Source organism: Mobula birostris, chromosome 6 (assembly GCF_030028105.1).
Source record: "Mobula birostris isolate sMobBir1 chromosome 6, sMobBir1.hap1, whole genome shotgun sequence".
Taxonomy (NCBI): Eukaryota; Metazoa; Chordata; class Chondrichthyes; order Myliobatiformes; family Myliobatidae; genus Mobula; species Mobula birostris.
In genome coordinates, this window is record NC_092375.1 from 12,365,475 (window position 1) to 12,386,253 (window position 20,779).

At 42.1% G+C, this 20,779-nt stretch overlaps 1 protein-coding gene across 4 annotated transcripts in view; it reads right to left on the minus strand.

Annotated features, from left to right (window-relative positions):
- Positions 1 to 20,779, minus strand: part of gabpa (GA binding protein transcription factor subunit alpha) — a 75,270-nt gene that overhangs the window by 41,337 nt on the left and 13,154 nt on the right. For all 4 annotated transcript variants that reach the window (XM_072259879.1, XM_072259880.1, XM_072259877.1 and 1 more), the window contains one exon: positions 6,307 to 6,402. In XM_072259879.1, coding sequence (XP_072115980.1) covers positions 6,307 to 6,377 — 71 coding nt within the window. In that variant the 5' untranslated portion in view covers positions 6,378 to 6,402. The remainder of the gene's footprint in view (positions 1 to 6,306; positions 6,403 to 20,779) is intronic.

Below are 20,779 nucleotides of genomic sequence, written 5' to 3' on the forward strand. Positions count from 1 at the left end.
CTATGAATACCTTCCCAAAATAGACTTAATTTAGGGCAATCCCAAAAAATATGAAAATGATTTGCCTCCTTGGAGCCGCACCTGGCCTTATAATTTTCTAGATCTCTATCATTACCTAGTTCTTTAAACCTTTTGTAAGCATTTCTTTTCTTCTTGACTAGATTTTCAACAGCCTTTGTACACCATGGTTCCTGTACCCTACCATCTTTTCCGTCTCACTGGAATGTACCTATGCAGAACGCCGCGCAAATATCCCCTGAACACTTGTCACATTTCTGCCATACATTTCTCTGAGAACAGCTGTTCCCAATTTAAGCTTCCAAGTTCCTGCCTGATAGCTTCATATTTCCCCTTTCTCCAATTAAACGCTTTTCTAACTTGTCTGTTCCTATCCCTCTCCAATGCTATGGTAAGGGAGATAGAATTGTGATCACTATCTCCAAAATGTTCTCCCACTGAGAAACATGGCACCTGACCAGGTTAATTTCCCAATTCCAGATCAAGTACAGCCTCCCCTCTTTTAGGCTTATCGACATATTGTGTCAGGAAACCTTCTTGAACACACCTAACAAACTCCGCCCCATCTAAACCCCTTGCTCTAGGGAGATGCCAATCAATATCGAGGAAATTAAAATTCCTCATCACAACAACCCTGTTATTACTGTACCGTTCCAGAATCTGTCTCCCTATCTGCTCCTTGATGTCCCTGTTACTATTGGTTAGTCTATATAAAAAAAACAGTAGTCATTGATCCAGAATTAATTAGAGAGCTTAAGGTAAAAGGACCCTGACGGGCAAGTGATCATAATATGATTGAATTCACCCTGAAATTTGAAAAGGAGAAGCTAAAGTCAGACGTATCAGTTTTATAGTGGAGTAAAGGGAATTTGTGTTGGCACATGGCCAAATGGTTAAGGCGTTTGTCTAGTGATCTGAAGGTCGCTAGTTCGAGTCTTGGCTGAGGCAGCGTGTTGTGTCCTTGAGCAAGGCTCTGCGACGACACCGGTGCCAAGTTGTATGGGTCCTAATGCCTTTCCCTTGGATAACATCGGTGGTGTGGAGAGGGGAGACTTACAGCATGGGCAATTGCCGGTCTTCCATACAACCTTGCCCAGACCTGCTCCCTGGAAACCTTTCAAGGCGCAAATCCATGGTCTCACGAGACTAATGGATGCCTATTAAAGGGAATTCCAGAGGCATGAGCAAGGAGGTGGCCAGAATTGATTGGGAAAGAACACTGGCAGGGATGATGGCAGAGCAGCAATAGCTGAAATTTCTGGAAGCAATTTGGCAGGCACAGGATACATACATCCCTAAGAGGAAGAAGTATTCTAAAGGTACGATGACACAACTGTGACGAACAAGGTAAGTCAGCATAAATGCCAAAGAAACGGCATATAATAGAGTAAACATTAGTGGGAAATTAGAGGATCGGGAAGAGAAGGTAATTAAAAAGTCATTAAAAAGGTAAAGGTGGAATATCAAAGTAAGCTAGTCAATAGTATTAAAGAGGATTCCAAAAGTTTCTTCAGAGACATAAACTGCGAAAGAGAGGCTAGAAAACTATGCTGGAGAAGTAGTAATGGGGGACAAGGAAGTGGCGGACAAATTGAGTAAGTATTTTGCATCAGTCTTCACTGTGGAAGACACTAAGAGTATAGTGACTGTTCCAGCTTCAGGATTCATGAAGTGTGTGAAGTTACCATTACTTGAGAGAAGGTTGTTAGGAAACTGAAAGATTTGAAGGTCACCTGGACCGGATAGTATACACCCCAGGGTTCTGAAAGAGGTGGCTGAAAAGATTGTGGTGGCATTGCCAATGGTCTTTCAAGAATCACTAGATTCTGGAATGGCTCCGAAAGACTGGAACATTGTAAATGTCACTCCACTCTTTGAGAAAGGAGAGAGGTAGAAGAATAGAAACTACAGGCCAGTTAATCTGACCTCAGTGGTTAGGAAGATGTTGGAGTCGATTATTAAAGATGAGGACTCAGGGTACGTGGAGGCACATGATAAAATAGGCCATAGTCAGCATTGGAAAATCCTGCCTGACAAATCTGTTGATGTTGTGTATTTAGATTTTCAGAAGGCCTTTGACAAGGTACCACATAACAGGCTGCTTTATAAACTACGAGCCTATGTTACAGGGAAGATTCTAGTATGGATAAAGCAGTGGCTGACTGCCAGGAGCAAAGAGTGGGAATAAGGAAGCATTGTCTGGTTGGCTGCCTATGACTAGTAATGTTCCACAGAGGTTGTGTTGGGACTGATTCTTTTTACGTTATATGTTAATTATTCAGATGATGGAATTGATGGGTTGCTGCAAAGTTTGCAAACATTATGAATATAGTTAGAGGAAGTAGAGAGGTTACGGAAGGATCTAAACAGATTAATAGAATGGGCAAAGAAGTGGCAGATGGAGTAAGTGCCGGGAAGTGTATGGTCATGCACTTTGGGAGAAGAAATGAAAGGGTTAACTGTTTTTTAAATGGAGAGAAAATACAAAAAACTGAGGTGAAAAGGGACTTAGGAGTTCTTGTGCAGGATTCCGTAAAAGTCAATTTGCAGGTTGAGTCAGTGGAAGGCAAATGCAATGTTAGGACAAGAATATAAAAGCAAGGATATAATGTTGAGACTTTATAAAGCACTGGTGAAGCCTCACTTGGAGTAATGTGAGCAGTTTTGGGTCCCTTATCTTAGAAAGGATGTGCTGAAACAGGAGAGGGTTCAAAGGACGTTCACGAAAATGATTCCAGGATTAAACTGCTTGTCATATGATGAGTGTTTGATGGCTCTGGGTCTGTATTCACTGGAATTCAGAAGAATGAGGGGCGATCTCATTGAAACCTATCGAAGGTGAAAGGCCTTGATAAAGTGGATGTGGAGAGGATATTTTCTATGGTGGGAGAGTCCAAGACCAGAGGCCACAGCCTCAGAATAGAGGGCGTCCTTTTAGAATGGAGATGAGGAGGAATTTCTTCAGCCAGAGAGTGGTGAATCTGTGGAATTTGTTGCCATAGGCAACTGGGGAAGCCAGGTCTGTACTTATGTTTAGATAGATAGATACTTCATTCATTCCGAAGGAAATTACAGTGTCACAGTAGCACTGCAAGTGCACAGCTATACAAATATTAGAAGAGAAATAAAAATAAAAAATAAGTTACCTCAAACAGTCTGAATGGAGGGGGTCATCACTTCCCCAGTTATAGGTTGACTCATTATAAAGCCTAATGGCCAAAGATATGAATGACCTCATATAGCTGTCTTTGGGGCATCACAGTTGTCTTAGTCTATTTCTAAAAGTGCTCCTCTGTTCAGCCAAGGTGAGAAATATTGTCCAGAATTTCCAGGATTTTCCATAGAGTCCTTTGATCTACCACAGTCTCCACTGTGTCCAGCTTGACTCCTATAACAGAACCAGCCTTTCTAATCAGTTTATTAAGTCTGTTGACATCATCCATGTTGAAGCTATTGCCTCAGCACACTACCGTACAGAAGATTGTACTGGTGACAACACTGGTAGAACATGTAAAGAAGAAGCCTGCATACTCCAAAGAACCTCAGTCTCTTCAGGAAATAGTCCTCTACTAGGGTCCTGTATTCATTGTCCTATCCTCCGTTCATACACCCAGCTTTTGTGGAGTCATCAGAGAATTTCTGCAGATGAGATGACCCAGTATTGTATCTAAAGTCCGAGGTATACAGGGTAAACAGGAAGAGAGTCAATACAGTTCCCTGTGGGGCCCCGGTGCTGCTTATAGCCATGTCTGACACACAGCTCTGAAGCTGCACCAACTGTGGTCTGCCAGTCAGGTAGTCCATTACCCAGGATACAATGGAAGTGCCAACCTGCATTAAACAAATCTTTTTCCCTAGCAATGAGGGCTGTATGGTATTGAAGACACTTGAGAAATCAAAAAACATGACCCTCACAGTGCTGCCCTGCTTATTCAAATAGGAGTAGGCTCTGTTCAGCAGGTAGATGACAGTATCATTGACTCCAATGTGGGCAAACTGTAGGGGATCGAGGGCTGATCTGACCAGGGGTCAGAGATGAGCCAGCACCAGCCTCTGTAGGGTCTTCATGATGTGTGAAGTCAAGGCCACTGGACGGTAGTCATTCAAGGCTTTTGGTTGACCCTTCTTGGGGACTGGAACCATACACGATGTTTTCCACACAGTCAGGACCTTTTCTAGCAGGAGACTCAAATTGAAAATACACTGGAGAACGCTACACAGCTGTTCAGCAACCTCCTTCAGGATCTTGGGGGTCCCAATGCTTTGTCATGCCCAAGTTTCCACAGAGCCCTTCTCACCTGCTCAGTAGTGAAGGTGAGTCCGTGATGACTGGGCAGTTGCTGGAAGGTGGGGGCTGAGGAGGTGAAGATCGGGACCACAGCAGTCGGTACATGGAGGTATGGATGGTAGGTGCAGGGCAAGGAGGGGATGTTAACAGTGGTAGCCTGCGTTGTTCCTCCATGTGTTGAACTGGAAAGGGGAGGAGGAAGGAGGGGCGGAGTTGGTGCTGAGGGAGCAATGTGTGCCTCGGCACCTGGGCTGATGTGCTGAGGGGTGTGTGAACAGGAGGGTAATAGCCAAATCTATTGAAGAATTGGTTAACTCATTAGCCCGTTTTCTTTTTTTTTACACACACATATATATCTCAAAGGAGCGTCACATTAAACCACATGGTTCACATTAAATCACAGCAAGTAAAAGCGCATTTGGCCCTTTGTCCTTTACCAGTTCTTGGAAAAAAAAACACTACTCAATTGACACTCATATCCTGGATTTGTTCCCAAAACTTGAGTATTGATCCTGTATCTACTATATTTCTCAACTGGATTCAACTCATCATCTTCAAGTCTCTGCGTAGATCCATCTCTCTCACTTATATATAACAGCTCTCAGTGTTGTGGCAACCTTACTATAAGATCAATCTAACCCTTCTCTCCCACATAGCCCTCCACTCTCCTATCATCCATGTGCCTATCTTGAGAGTTTCTTAAATGCCCCCCTAATGTATCTGCTCTAGCATCCCCTGGCAGGGCATTCCATGCACCCACTATTCTGTGCGTAAAAAAAAAACTTACTTCTGACAGTCCACCCGCCCCCCCCCCCCCAACTTTCCTCCAATCAACTTAAAATTACACCCCCTAATATCAGCCATTCCGCCCTGGGAAAAAGTCTCCAGCAATGTACTATGCCTCTTATCAGCTTGCACACCTCTAAAAAGTCACTTCTAAGCTTTCTTCACTTCGAAATGACAATCGGCTTGATTGTTATTTCATTATAAACTTCAGAATCCATTCTCTCCACTATTAGTGCACAGACATGCTCGATTGTCATTTCATTATGAACTTAAGCATTCATGCTTTCCATCACTGGTGCACGGTTCTGCAGGCTGCCCTGGCTACAAAATGCAATGCAGCAATTCGCCAAAGCTTCTATTGCAACACCTCCCAAACTGGTGATCTCTCCGAGCCAAGACAATGACAAGAGGCACAGGCACATAGCAAAAAAAACATTACGTGCAAGCTATCTTTCAAGTTTTGAAGCAGACACTCAATTTGGGCTGAAGCATTCAGTGCTCATGATTTGTTTCCCATTAAAATATGCTCAGCAGCCTTTTTATTAGATTATAGGAGGTACCTAATAAAGTGGACACTGAGAGCACATCTGTATGTTCTGGTCAGCTGCTGCTGTAGCCCATCCACTTCAAGTTTCGATATGCTGTGGATTGAGATGTTCTTCTGCACACCAATGTTCTAATGCATGGTTATCTGAGTTACTGTTGTCTTTCTGTCAGCTTGAATCAGTCTGGCCATTCTCCTCTGACCTGTCTCATGAACATGGAGTTTTCACTCACAGAACTGCCGCTCACTAGATTTTTTTTTTTGTTATTTGCACCATTCTTTGAAAACTCTAGATACTGTGCTTTGCTTTGAAATTTATTAAACGGATGAAGTCAGAGCACAATCCTGAAATTATGGAAGAGGCTCATAAAGTGGTCAGAACAAGGGAAGTAAAAAAACAAAACTGCTGGAGGAGCTCACTGGACCAGGGGGACGGCTAACATTTCAAGACCCTACATCAGGACATAGAACAGGAGAAGCCTTTCTTTCTATTTGTACTTGCTCTGCTAATGACTGATACCCGTCATAAAATTCCCCATTTACCAATAGTAAACATCTCACTTTAAGCAGGGATTAAAGGGAAAAAAATCTCTAAGTAAGGTTAAAGAAAAATTTCAATATACTGTAGTTGGTTAAAGACAGGTTGTTGGATGCAAGGGATGTAACCAACCTTTCCTCTGTGCAATGCCGTTTCTCCTCCTCATCTATTTCTATTTCTATTTCCGCTGATCTCTTCGTCATGGTTGTGGGGTATGGGATTCACAACCTGCATGGAAAATCAGAAGACAAATAGTACTAATTAGGAAAATAAAAACATGCAGAGTAGAGGCACCATAGGTAAATACGACACTTGGTGAAAGCAGCCTACTTCACGACTCCTCCATTACTCAGTGTCTCCATCTATTTTCTTGTAACCTACACTATGAGGATGTGCACTTTTTAAGCTGTAATCTACCCTCCAGTATGCATTACTTATTTGCATGGTTTTTATTCCAAAAATAAACTTTATTTCAGCATCTCCTGTTGTCTGTCTCTACGTGTATCCCTGAGAAGGAGCCCCAAGTCAGACGGTACTGTATTACACAGCTGTTCAGGGTGAACCACGACAAAGACCCTTGGTCCTTTCCTATATCACCTTAGCAGATCTACAGTACAGATGATCTCCCTGGTGGGGAAATGCCAGCAGAAGATTCAACCTCTCGCAAGGGCAAAAAGAAGAGAAAGCATAATTGATTCTGATTGGATCTTAATGCTTTTGTGATCAAAAGTTCTTTGGAAATCAAGAATGAGGCATACAACTTACTGAAAAAGGATCTAGTGGTTTCCTAGTGTATATGACGAATAAACCTCACTCGGGTTTCCAGCTGGGTGCAGGTATCAATTTTAGCCAATGTTTTGATGACAGCCTTTGCCATCTTTATCAGGGATAATGCCTAGGCACATCCAGTCTAGTATATATACCACCGGACTAGATACACACAGGCATTAACCCTGATGAAGGTGGCAGAGAATTCATTGAAATGTCAGTTAAAATCGACACTGGTACACAGCTGGAAGCCTGAGAGGAGTTTACTCATAAAACTTAATGCTTACGATCATCTGCTAATTATTACAAGAGCAAAGAATAAGCAGCAGCATTGAAGGAACAAAGAAAAGACCAGACTGAAAAGAAACTGTGATTTTCTCATACTCAGACTAGAGATGGAAAAAAAATCAATTGATATTTAGCCTATAAAATAGCCAGATTTATGTGCTGTAACACATGCTACTGAATACTAAGAAATTTCTAGAAAAATACCACAGCAACTGTACTGTAATTCACTGAACAATTACATGTATATAGACGATTATATACAACTACAACCAAATAAACAAAAGCTAAATTACAAGAACAACAATTCTACACCCAAATCCAACATTCACTTCCATCTTTACCAAAGCCCATGAGCGCTCTCCACCACAACTAGCGTCTTGTTCTCCTTCCTTTACAGTGAGAGACACAGAGGTTCGTGTTCACTGAAACTGCTCCACTGCAAAGACTGACAAACTCTGGAGTGACTGGGATGTTTTTCCACCAGCTCATTCAAGGCAATGCAGTGTGGAGGTGAGAGATTAAAAAAGGGACAAGCTCAAAGCCGCTTTCATACCAAGGAACTGTTTACATGTCTGTAAACTTTAACCAAGTGCTGCTATTACCAGTGCCCTGGATTAAGGAACTTGAAAGTCCTTTCCAAAAAGGGTCACATGATTTGTAGCTGAACATTATTTCCTGATCTATCCTAAAGAAAATAACAGCAACAGCCTTACCTTTGTGTGCCAGAGTCACATTTTCAAACTCTGAAATCTTAAAAATTATTAGCAACCAATTTGTCACATGGGATTTAAATAAAATTACTTCCGAATCTATGAGCACTTCACTGAGGGTACTAGTTAGAATAATAAAGTACAGTACAGAAGCAGGCCCTTTGGCCTAACTAGTCCATGCTGAACCATTTAAACTGCCTAGTCCCAACAAGTTGCATCAGGACTGTAGCCCTCCATACCCGTACCATCCTATACCTATCCAAACTTCTCTTAAACATTGAAATTGAGCTCATATCCACCATTTGTACTGGCATATCGTTCCACACTCTCACCACCCTCTGAGTAAGAAGTTTCCCATCATGTTCCCTTTAAACTTCTCACTCTTAACCCATGACATCTAGTTGTAGTCCCACCCAACCTCAGTGGAAAAAGCCCGTTTGCATTTACCCTATCTATACACCTCATCGTTTTGTATATCTCTATCAAATCTCCCCTCAATCTTCTATATTCTACGGATAAAGTCCTAACCTATTCAATCTTTCCTTATAATTCAGGTCTTCCAGACCTGGCAACATCCTTGTAAATTTTCTGTGTACTCTTTCAACCTTACTTACATCTTTCCTGTAGGTAGATGACCAAAACTGCACAGAATACTCCAGATTAGGCCTCACCGATGTCTTATACAATTTCAACATAACATCCTATCTCCTATACTCAATATTTTAATTTAAGAAGTCCAATGTGCTGAAAGCTTTCCTTATGACCCTATCTATCTGTGACGCCACTTTCAATGAACTATGGACCTGTGTTCCCAGATCGCTTTGTTCTACCATTCACTGGTTAGTAATCTACTCTGGTTGGTCCTACTGACGTACAACACCCTACACTTGTCTGCATTAAATTCCAGCGACCATTTTTCACCCCATTTTTCCAGTAGGTCCAGATCTCACTGCAAGCCATGATAGCCTTCCTCAATGCCCACTATATCCCCAATCCTAGTGTCATCCGTAAATTTGCTGATCCAGTTTTTCACATCATCTAGATCATTAATATAGTTAGCAAATAACAACAGACCCAGCACCAATCCCTGCAGCACTCCATCATTCACAGGCCTCCAGTCAGAGAAGCAACCATCTACTACCACTCCCTGGCTTCTCCCACAAAGCCAATGTCTAAACCAATTTACTACCTCATCTTGAATGCTGAGCAACTAAACCTTCTTGACTAACCTCCCATACGGAACCTTGTGAAATACCTTGCTAAAGTCCACGCAGACAACATCCACTGCCTTGCCTTCATCCACTTTCTTGGTAACTTCCTCGAAAAACTCTAAGATTGGATAGACATGACCTACCATGTACAAAGCCATGCTGACTGAACTGTAGGTCTATCCAAATACTTATATATCCAGTCCCTTAGAACCCCCATAATTTCCTGTTTACAGCCTTTCTTAAACAGTGGAAAATTACTGGCTATCCTCCAATCCTCTGGTACCTTAACTATCGCTACGGGTGAACTAAATATCTTTGCTAGGGCCCTGGCAATTTCTGCACTTGCCTCCTGCAAGGCCCAAGGGAACACCATGTCAGGTCCTAGGGATTTATCCACCCTAATTTGCCTCAGGACAGCAAATACCTCCTCTGCAATCTGTATAAGCTTGATGCCACTTTGCCTCACTTCTATAGACCCCGTGTCCATCTCCTGAGTAAATACGGATGAAAAAAATTCAATCAAGATCTCCCCATCTCTTTTGGCCTCTCATCTAATCCCCTTCTGCAAGGATCAAGAAGGATACTTCTCACTTTGTGAATCTGTAATTAAACCTGAAACCGAAGTACTTCAGTTTCAATACCCTTGAATTAAGCGTGAAACCTACCCTAGACAAAGTGTTAGAGAATTCAACTTGTGATCACCATTTTACATAGAAGAGTACATCAGAGGAATACACTCTGTGCTGAATTAATTATGCTAATGACACCTATATCTTTCTATCTGCACATCCTTATGCTGTGCTGCATAATCATTAGGTGCAGCACAGCAGCACAGTGGTTAGCGTAATGCTTTACATCATCAGAGATCAGAGTTTATTTCCCACCACTGTCTGTCAGGAGCTTGCACGTTCTCCCGTGACCGCATGGATTTTCTTTGGGTGCTCCAGTTTCCTCCTACATTCCAAAGGTGTATGGATTAGGGTTAGTAAGTTGTGGGTGTGCTATGTTTGTACCAGAAGCTCATGAGCTGCTCACTGCCCATTTCACTATGTTTTGATGTACCTGTGACAAATAAAGCTAATCTTTAATCTTAATCATTACCAATCCAAGTGTCTCTCAAACACCTTTATCATATCAGCCTTCACCACAACCATGGCAGCACGTTCCAGGCACCCACCATTGTGTAAAAGAACAAATCTGCCCGCTCAAATCCTTTGAACCCTCCCGCTCCCATCTTAAATGCATGCCTTTCAGTCTGAGATAAACTCAACCATGGCGAAAAAGATACTGGCTGTCTACCCAGTCTAGGTAGCTCATAATTTTAAAAAATCAGGTCTCCCTTCATACTATGCCGCTACAATCCAAGCTTGTCCAACCTCTTTATAAAAGCCAATTTTGCACTGTATCTCAATGATAAAAATCACAAGTCCTGGTTATGCCACCACTGACGCCAGACACACAATCTCTGAAGACTGTTGATAATGGCTGAGGTCACCCATCTTGTAAAGACACAGACCAGATGCATTGGCAAACCACTTCTCTAGAAAAATTTGCCAAGAATAATCATGGTCATGAGCCTTTTTAAAGCAAGCTGCAGGAAAATCTGGGTGGCAGGGTAGAGATATATCTCTACCAAAGGAGGTGTAAGGCACTCCTTCCCTCTGCTAGACTGCAGGTCACCCTTGGGCAAGGTGTAGCACCAGCTTAGCCCCCCCCCCCCCCCGATCAAGGTCATGAGAAGCCAAGGGAGCAGGTGGCGAAGGGAGCATGGTAGTGTAGTGGTTAGCACAACAATTTCCAGTACTAGCAACCCAGGTTCAATTCCCATTGCTGCCTGCAAATAGTTCGTACATTCTCCCCATGACCATGTGGATTTCCTCAGGGTGCTCCTGTTTCTTCCCACAGTCCAAAGAGGAATTGGCTGGTAGGTTAATAGGTCATTGTAAACTGTCCCATGATAAGGCTTGGATTAAGGTGGGGCTGGTGCTGGGCGGCACAGCTCCAGGGGCTCGGAAGGGACAATTTCACACTGTATCTCAACCATATAAAAAAATCACAAGTCCTGGTTATGCGACCACTGACGCCAGACACGATCTCTGAAAACTGTTGATAATGGCTGGGGTCACCCATCTTGTGAAGACACAGACCAGATGCAATAGCAAAACACTTCTGTAGAAAAATTTGCCAAGAACAATCATGGTCATGAGACCATGATCGCTCATGTCATACAACATGAAACAATAATGCAAACGCGAGGAAATCTGCAGATGCTGGAATTTCAAGCAACACACAAAGTTGCTGGTGAACGCAGCAGGCCAGGCAGCATCTCTAGGAAGAGGTACAGTCGACGTTTTGGGCCGAGACCCTTCGTCAGGACTAACTGAAGGAAGAGCTAGTAAGGGATTTGAAAGTGGGAGGGGGAGGGGGAGATCCAAAATGATAGGAGAAGACAGGAGGGGGAGGGATGGAGCCAAGAGCTGGACAGGTGATTGGCAAAGGGATACGAGAGGATCATGGGACAGGAGGCCCAGGGAGAAAGAAAGGTTGGGGGGGGGGGGGAGCCCAGAGGATGACGTTGAGTGTCAGGTTGTTAATGCGGCACCATTCCACTAGTTGACATATCTCACTCCTGTACGCCTTCTCATCACCATCTGAGATTCTACCAACAATGGTTGTGTCATCAGCAAATTTGTAGATGGTATTTGAGCTATGCCTAGCCACACAGTCATGTGTATATATAGAGTAGAGCAGTGGGCTAAGCACACACTCCTGAGGTGCGCCAGTGTTGATCGACAGCGAGGAGGATATGTTATCACTAATCCACACAAACTGTGGTCTTCTGGTTAGGAAGTCAAGGATCCAATTACAGAGGGAGGTACAGTGGCCCTGGTTCGGCAGCTTCTCAATCAGGATTGTGGGACTGATGGTATTAAATGCTGAGCTATAGTCGATGAACAGCATCCTAATGTAGGTGTTTGTGTTGTCTAGGTGGTCTAAAGCCGTGTGAAGAACCATTGAGACTGCGTCTGCCGTTGACCTATTGTGACGTTAGGCAAATTGCAATGGGTCCAGGTCCTTGCTGAGGCAGGAGTTCAGTCTAGTCATGACCAACCTCTCAAAGCATTTCATCACTGTCGATGTGAGTGCTACCAGGCGATAGCCGTTAAGGCAGCTACATTATTCAGGAATAAATAATAAGAAAGATAAGGAATAAATATGCATAAATACATAGATCTATATAGTTTTGTACATTGTGTTTAATAGGATTACTTTTATATTTATATTTATTGTGATTTTTTAAAATCTTAGTGTTATTTTTGTGCTGCATTGGTTCCGGAGTAACAATCATGGAGTGGTCTGCTATGGTTGCATAGCAGTTTGCATGGCACTATCGGAGTTCAATTCCCACATCATCTGTAAGCAACTTCCTGTGTGCATATGTTTTTCCTCCCAGAGTCCAAAGATGTACCGGTTAGTAGGTTAATTGGTCATTGTAAATTATATCATGGATTAGGCTAGGATTAAATTGGTGGGCTGCTGGGCCGTGTGTCTCAAAGGGCCGGAAAGGCCTGTTCCGTGCTATACCTCTAAACAAACAAATAAATAATAATTTTGCTCTCCTTTATACTCCTGTGCTGAGGAATAACAATAAATGCGTGTATGATGGCATGCAGCACTAGATTGAAGGCCCAGATACTCTAGACTGCAGACTGGCCCACGAACCACTTGTATGTTTTTATGACCTACAGCCCTCCAGCATCAGCCTAGAAATGACCAGACATTCTGAGTTCAGCTTCAATCTGAGGTACAAAGGGGGAGGCAACATTGACTACAGTACATGGCTTGCTAATCATTTTACTGCAGCCATCATAGTTCACCGAGAAAGAAAGGCCCAACCGTTCTAACTCTAATAGCGCCATGCTAACTACTATGCAACCGCGGCAGACCACTCCATGAGTTTTACTGAACAATTAAAAACAGAAGGGGGAGAATGGAGAAATTAAAAACATGCAAATGTCAAGTTTTCAATACCTAAATGAAAATACTGTAGGTTCTTGCTACTTAGGAACTATGAAACAAAAAACAGATGGTGAAATGCCTACGCATCTAACATTTACACTTCTGATTGCAAGGGCTTTGATCTTTCTCTTATCATCAACACTGTTCCTTCAACAACAAACTCACATTAACCTTTTCGTTAATGACAGCACCATTAACTGATTACTGATTTCATTACTTTCAAGATCAACACAAACAGCAGTTTTAATATTGAATAATCAGCACAAATGACGAAACCTGTGTATAAAAATTAGTGCCGCACCACTTGGCAGCATGGATCAGCAAGTTATAGGTTCAACCTTTGAGCTGAAGATTCAAAGCCTCTGGCAAATTTCTACAGAAGTACGGTGACAGCCTTCTGACTGGTTGCATCACAGCCTGGTATGGAGGTTCCAATGCACAGGATTGGAAAAAGCTACAGAGGGTTGTGGACGCAGCCAGATCCATCACAGGTACGACCCTCTCCACCATCAAGGACATCTTCTAAAGGCGGTGCCTCAATATCGTGGCAACCATCACCAAGAACCCTCACCACCCGGGCCTGCCCTCTTCTTATTACCATCATCAGGTGGTGGTACTGGAGCCTGATGACGCACAGTCTGAATACCCCATGAATACTAACTCACTATTCCTCTTTCACTGTATGCATGAATGTATTTATCTTCATCAAAACTTATGGCAATTTTTCTTTTAAAGTCTTACACTGTACTGTTGCCGCAAAACAACAAGTTCATGACTTCTGTCAGAGATAATAAATTTGATTTTGATTCCATTCCAATTCTACACCATGCTAATTGATTCTGGTCAGTGTCACAGCACATCACTACAATTATACAACAACAGGATGGCACAGTAGTGAAGCAGTTAGCATTCAAAGTACATATATGTCCCTATATATTACGCACAAGGCAATAAATCCCTGAGATTTATTGTCTTGTGGGCATTCTCAATAAATCCATAGAATAATAATTGTAACAGAATCAATGAAAGACCGCACCAACTTGGGCTTTCAACCAATATGCAAAAGACAACAAACTGCAAATAGAAAAAGAAATAAATACTAATAATGAACAAATAAGCAATAAATATCAAGAATGAGATGAAGAGTCCTTGAAAGTGAGTTATAAACAAGAGAAAATCTGCAGATACTAGAAATCCAAGCAACACACACAAAATGCTGGAGGAACTCAGGCAGTCAGCCCGAAACGTCAACTGTACTTTTTTACCATAGATGTTGCCTGACCTGCTGAGTTCCTCCAACAGTTTGAAAGTGAGTGAATTGGTTGTAAGAACAGTTCAGTGACAAGGGCAAGTGACGTTGAGTGAAGCTAACTCCTTTGGTTCAAGAGCCTGAGTTGTAATAACCGTTTCTGAATTTGGTAGTGTGAGCCCTGAGGCTGCTGTACTTTCTTCCTGACAGCAGCTGTGAGAAGAGAGTATGTCCAGGGTGGTGGGGGTAGCTGATGATGGATGCCGCTTTCCTACAACAGTGTTTCGTGTAAATGTGCGTAATGCTATACAGCACCAGAGACCTGGGCTTAGTTCTGCTGCTGTCTGTAAGGAGTTTGTTAGTTCTCGCTGTGACCATGTGGGTTTCCGCCATGTGTTCCAGTTTCCTTCCACATTCTGAAGACGTACAGGTTAATTGGTCACATAGGTGCAATTGGGCAGAGGGGGCCTATCACTATGGTATATCTCTAAATTAGGGGTTCCCAACCCAGGGTCCATGGATCCCTCAGTAAATGCGAGGGGTCCATGGCATAAAACAGGTTGGGAACCCCACTCCAAATAAAATAAATTACAACATAGCTAGGCTAATGGAAGGAGGTGGGCACATGAAGGGTGTGGCACAGAAACCAGTCCAGGTTTCTGCTCCCTGGATCTTCAAATAGAACATGTTTGCAAAGATAAAAAGAGGAAGTGCTGGAAACAGCCAGCAGGTCAGACTGTACTTTTTTCCCATTGCAGCAGTATCTCAGGTCAATAGCATCAGCACTGGGTAAGATGCTTAGACAGAATTTGACTGATTTGGCACATAACTCAAGTTGCTGTATATTAAGACAGCCTTGATTTACTTCAAGATGCTTGCTGTCTCTTTGTCAAAACTATGATGAAAGACCTGCTGCAGAGTGTGTGGCAATATTTGAAAATACCCCATCTAACAAAAAAAAGCCTGGAAAAAAAATCTAATGTATTGTATTGAACAGTGGGAGTATATCTTTCATTTAGGTTTCAGTGTGATGTGCCTCATGATTTATATTTTCCTCTGGAGACACTAACTGCACTGATATATAAATCTACAAGTGTCAGTCAAACAGCACTAAAGTGGTCATTCATCATGTATGAGTAAATACAACTAGTCATCTGGCGTGATCTGGAAATAGAAAAGCAAGGATACATCACAAAGTCATACAGCACTACACAAAAAACAGGTCATTCAGCCCATCTAGTCCATGCTGAACTATTATTCTAAGGCAATACATACAAAAGGCTGGTGGAACTCAGCAGGTCAGGCAGCATCTACAGAAAAGAATAAACAGTCAACATGTTGGGCCGAGACCCTTCATCAGGACCTGAATATACTTCTGCCTAGTCCCATAGTCTGCACCATAGTCCTTCATACCCAGCCCATCCATGTACTTATCAAATTTTCTATTAAATGTTGAAATTGAATCTGCATTCACCACTTCTACTGGCAGCTCATTCCACACTTGCACCCCCCACTAAGAGAAGTTCCTCCTCAGTTTCCCATCAAGACATGGCTTCTAGTTCTAGTCTCACTCAAACTCAGTGGAAAACAGCTGCCTGCATTTTACACTATTGATGGGCCTCAATTTTGTATACCTCTATCAAATCTCTCCTCATTCTCTGATACTCCAGGGAATAAAGTTTTAAACAATTCAACCTTTCTCTATAACTCAGGTCTTCAAGTCCTGGCAAAATCCTTGTAAGTTTTCTCTGTACTCTTTCAATCTTACATCTTTCCTGTTGGTAGGTGACCAAAACTGCACACAATACTCCAAATGTCTTATACAATTTCAACATAACATTCCAACTCCTGTACTCAATATTTTTGATTTATGTACGCCAATGTTCCAAAAAAGTTCCTTACGAACCTTTTTAAGGAATTATGGATGCATATTTCCAGATCTCTCTGTTCCTCCATACTCCTTAGTGCCCTACCATCCATCATACAATGAAACTCAGGGATGTATATGCTGACATATTTGTACTTTGATAAAATCCCGCCATTGTCTGTAAGAATTTTGTATATTCTCCCCGCGACTGTCTGATGTGGTTTCCTCCCACAGTCCAAAGACGTACCAGTCGGTAGGCTAGTTGGTCATTGTAAATTGTCCTGTGAATAGGCTAGGGTTAAATAGGGGTTGCTGGGCAACACGGCTTGAAGGGCCTATTCCACACTGTATCTCAAGAAAAAAGAAATAAATTTGCCATTTTCCAGCCTATTTTTTTCCCAACTGGCCCAGATTCCACTGCAAGCTTTTTACTATGCTTGCAGCAACCATAAACTCAAACAGAAGAAAACTTAGGACAACGTTCTTCCAGTATTTCAGGCTTTGTGTAGCAAACAGCATAATCCTAACTACATACAGATTCAAATACACTTGCCAAGAGTTTAACAATTCCAGCTGACTGCATTTCATAACTTCGATGCAATTTAGCTCCACTAGCTCTCTCTCTCCTGAACATGTGGAATATCTGAAATGTATATTTTAACGTGGTGAAGACCACCCCCATCACCACTGCCTGTAAGGAGTTTGTATCTTCTCCCTGCGGCTGTGTGTGCTCCGTTTTCTTCCCACATTCCAATGACATACAGTACGGGTTAGGGTTAGGGAGGTGTGGGCATGCTATGGTGACACTTGCGGGCTGCCTTACATAAGCCTTGCTGATTCAATTTGGCACAAAAATAGTGAATTTTACTGTGTTTTGATGTTCGTTTGACAAACAAAGCTAATTTCTTTAATAAAGCTAATCTCTTTGTAGGAGAAAGAGTGAAGAGAGAACACAGAAACAAAGTGCCGCAAGTATTCTGCAGGTTGAGCAGCAGCTGTGGGGAAGAGAGCAGAATTAATAATGACCTTCATCTGGCCTTCCAGTAATGTTCAATTACAAAGGTCAAATTTCAAAGTATGACAGACATCGTTTAGAAGTGAACACTCAATCTTTGGGAAATTCTTCAAAACTTAGAGTCATTTGAATAAGAACTATGAACCCAGACGAAATGGGGAAACAGTAATGTATTTATAGAGATGCGAGACAACCAACAAAGAAAACAAACCACAAAACTGTGCCGACAGAGACAGAAACATAGGGGGAGATTGGAACTTTACATTGAACACAGACACGGACGAGGTTGGGTGAACACCCCATTTCAATCACAAACTGAAAATTCTGGGAAAACATTTCAACAAGCCATCAATTGTTCCTTCTTCCACAGATGCTGCCTGACCTGCAGAGATTTCAAGCATTTTATCTCTTTGGTTCAGATTATCCACCGTCTGCAGTTTTTTTTCCATGCCATTTCAATATTCCGCATTCTCTCAATGCAGTGAATAATGCAGGTCAACACTCTACTACAGAGATTCTCGACGTACATCAAAACCACCAGCAAACACTTTTACAAAAGTAGAAGTATTTAAAAAAGGAAGGTGATAGAAAAAAAGGTTCTCGGGACTAGTTAGCCTGACATCAGCCTAGGGAAAGGACAAAAAGTTACTGGATAACAGGCCATTTAGAAATCAATCAGAAAAAGACTGGCTGGAATCACATGGATTAAGGTAGTAGGATGTTGGGATGAGATAAAACTATTGGGAGCAGTCTCACCAAAGCCAAAACCTGTTCATCTCGGGCTGGGTTGCAGTTCCCTGAAGGTTGTATCCACTGTCTTCTTTGCAGAGGGAACTAACCTGAATGAATGGGGGCAGGAGCTCTGGTCTACTTAGCAGCAGTTCTCGAGTACCTAATGGCAGAGATCTTGGAGTTGGTGGATAACGCAGCCCAGGCCACCTATAGTTTGCCGCCCGCAACAACGAGGAGCTCAACAAGTTGTTGTGTGGTGGCACCACTGCCCAGGGTGGGGTGCTGCTCAACACGCAGGCTGTGCTTGCTGCCCAAGGAAACGGGCCAAGCCAGTAAATTATGCAGCTAGGCGGTTAAGCAAACAGTCAGACTGGCATATAACAAGCTCACGAGTTTAATTTTCTAAAGGAGTTCAACTTGAAATTACATGGATTCGTTGTAACAATTCCTGCGAGGTTAAGGTTGGAAACGAACACTTGAATAGTTGGTACTTAGTTCATCTGGATTTGTGCTTGAAAAAAATTAATTCACCGAAAATGAATCTGCAAAATTATGTAACATGCAGATTAATGCAATAAACATACAGGTTTGTTGCACCTAAAAAAAGACGAGGATTAGGGGGATATAGACCAACTGGTGGCAGATGGGATTACTTTACATTTTCGGTTCAGAATGCTGTTGTCCGCATGACTTGTAGTTTGTTTCTTTCTTTCTTGCGCATGAATTGTTGTCTTTTTATTTTTATTTTTTGTGTTTTGTTTTCAAATTGGGTTCTTACAGGTTTCTTGCTTTGTGGCTGACTACCTGTGAGTAAGCAAATGTCAAGATTGTATAATTTATACATTTCTTGATAATAAATGCACTTGAATCTTTAATTTGGCATCATGATTGACATTGGCATTGTGGGCCAAGGGCCTGTTCCTGTGCTCCACTGTTCTAACATGAGGAAATTATTTGATGGAGCTATTTTTTTTTTAAGAAGTGAGGGTTCTAATTACTTAAATAGATAACGGAGAAACCAAGTGTAGAATAATAGGAATTTCAGAATGTCTTCAGTAATAAAATCACAGCAGATAGTATTGGCGATGCCTTTGAACAGAAAATCTAACTAAAACTAGTGGATACAGCCAGTTCATCATGGGTAAAGCCTTCTCTAATGTTGAGCACATCTACATGGAGCATTGTCATGGGAAAGCAGCTTTCATCATCAGGGACTCCCATCACCACGCTCAGAAACAGTTGTTACCCCTCAAGCATCAAGTTGAAACAAAGGGGATAGTTTCATTCAACTTCACTTCATCACTGAAAGGTTCCCACAACCTATGGTCTCACTTTCAAGGATCCTTCATCTCATGTTCTTGATATTTATTGCTTATTTATTTATTATTACTTATTATTTCTTTCTTTCTTTTTGTTTTCCATGGTTTGCATCTTTTGCACATTAGTGGAACGCCCAAGTTGGTGTAGTCTTTCATTGGTTCTATTATGGTTATTACTCTATTATTATTCATGCCCACAAGAAAATGAATCTCAATATTGTTATAGTTTGATATGTGTACTTTCGTAACAAATTTACTTTGAACTTTAATAATACACCAATGTAGATTTAGGACTAGCTAACAAAAAATGAATAACTGGATCATCTTTGTGTTGTTAAGATTGTGACTAGTGGGTGTTTGCAAGAACTGGTGTTCGGATCCAACGGTTCACAATCTGCATCTGGGAATTATAGGAAAGAACCAGGTGTACAAAGTGCATACTTGCTAATGGTTCAAAGTGCAGATGGTGAGAAGGATGCAGAGAAGCTTTAGAAGTATCTGGTCAGGCTAAATGAAAGGGCAAGGAAAAGAAAAGCAATATGAAAAGTGGAAAAATGTGATCGTCATAAATCAGCTGTGATGGAATGGTACAGCTTACTCAATGGGCCAAATAGCCTAATTCTGCTCCTATGCCTTATGGTTGTAAATGATTAATTGCACAACGTATCAGCTCGTTCAATACAAAGAAATTGTGAGCACTTCGTCACTAGATCCTACAGAGGACAGAAGAAAACCGTGAAGAGGATTACTGGTGTTTCCTCTCCCCCCCACCTCACCCCCAATTTGTGACATTTGCCAGAAGTGTTGTATATGAAGGGTCTGAAGCATTGCTGAGGACCCCTACCACTCATCCCACAATCTCTTCTGACCCACTACCAACAGGAAGGGGTTACAGGAGCAACAGGACTAGAACTGCCAAACTGGGTACCAGCTTCTTACCTCAGGCTGTGAGACTAATGAATACCATGCCTCCTCAGAGCCGGCTGCTTACAATTTACCTGTGCTGCGCATTTTGATTATTTTATTAACTTATTTGTGGTAATATTTTGTCTCTGTGCTGTGTGTGATATGTATATTGTGGGTACACTGTGGTCCGGAGGAACATTGCTTCATTTGGTTGTATAGGTGTACAGTCAGATGACAATAACTTGAATCTGAAGTAGAGTGAGCCAAGGTGTGATAATGAGCACCACTGTAATTGAGTAAAGTATACACCATTCACGACTAAACAAATGGGAAGCAATAACAACGTTGGAATATAGAAGCTGCTGGAGCTGTACAGCAGGTTCATCGGTCTTGGAAAGAAAGGAAGGTAGGTTAATTATTCAGCTGGGAATGCTTCAACAGAACTTTGACTCTGAATCTGACTGCGTCTGGAGACATTATGTACAGTGAATTAACAGCGAGTCATTTGTCACTGACAGTG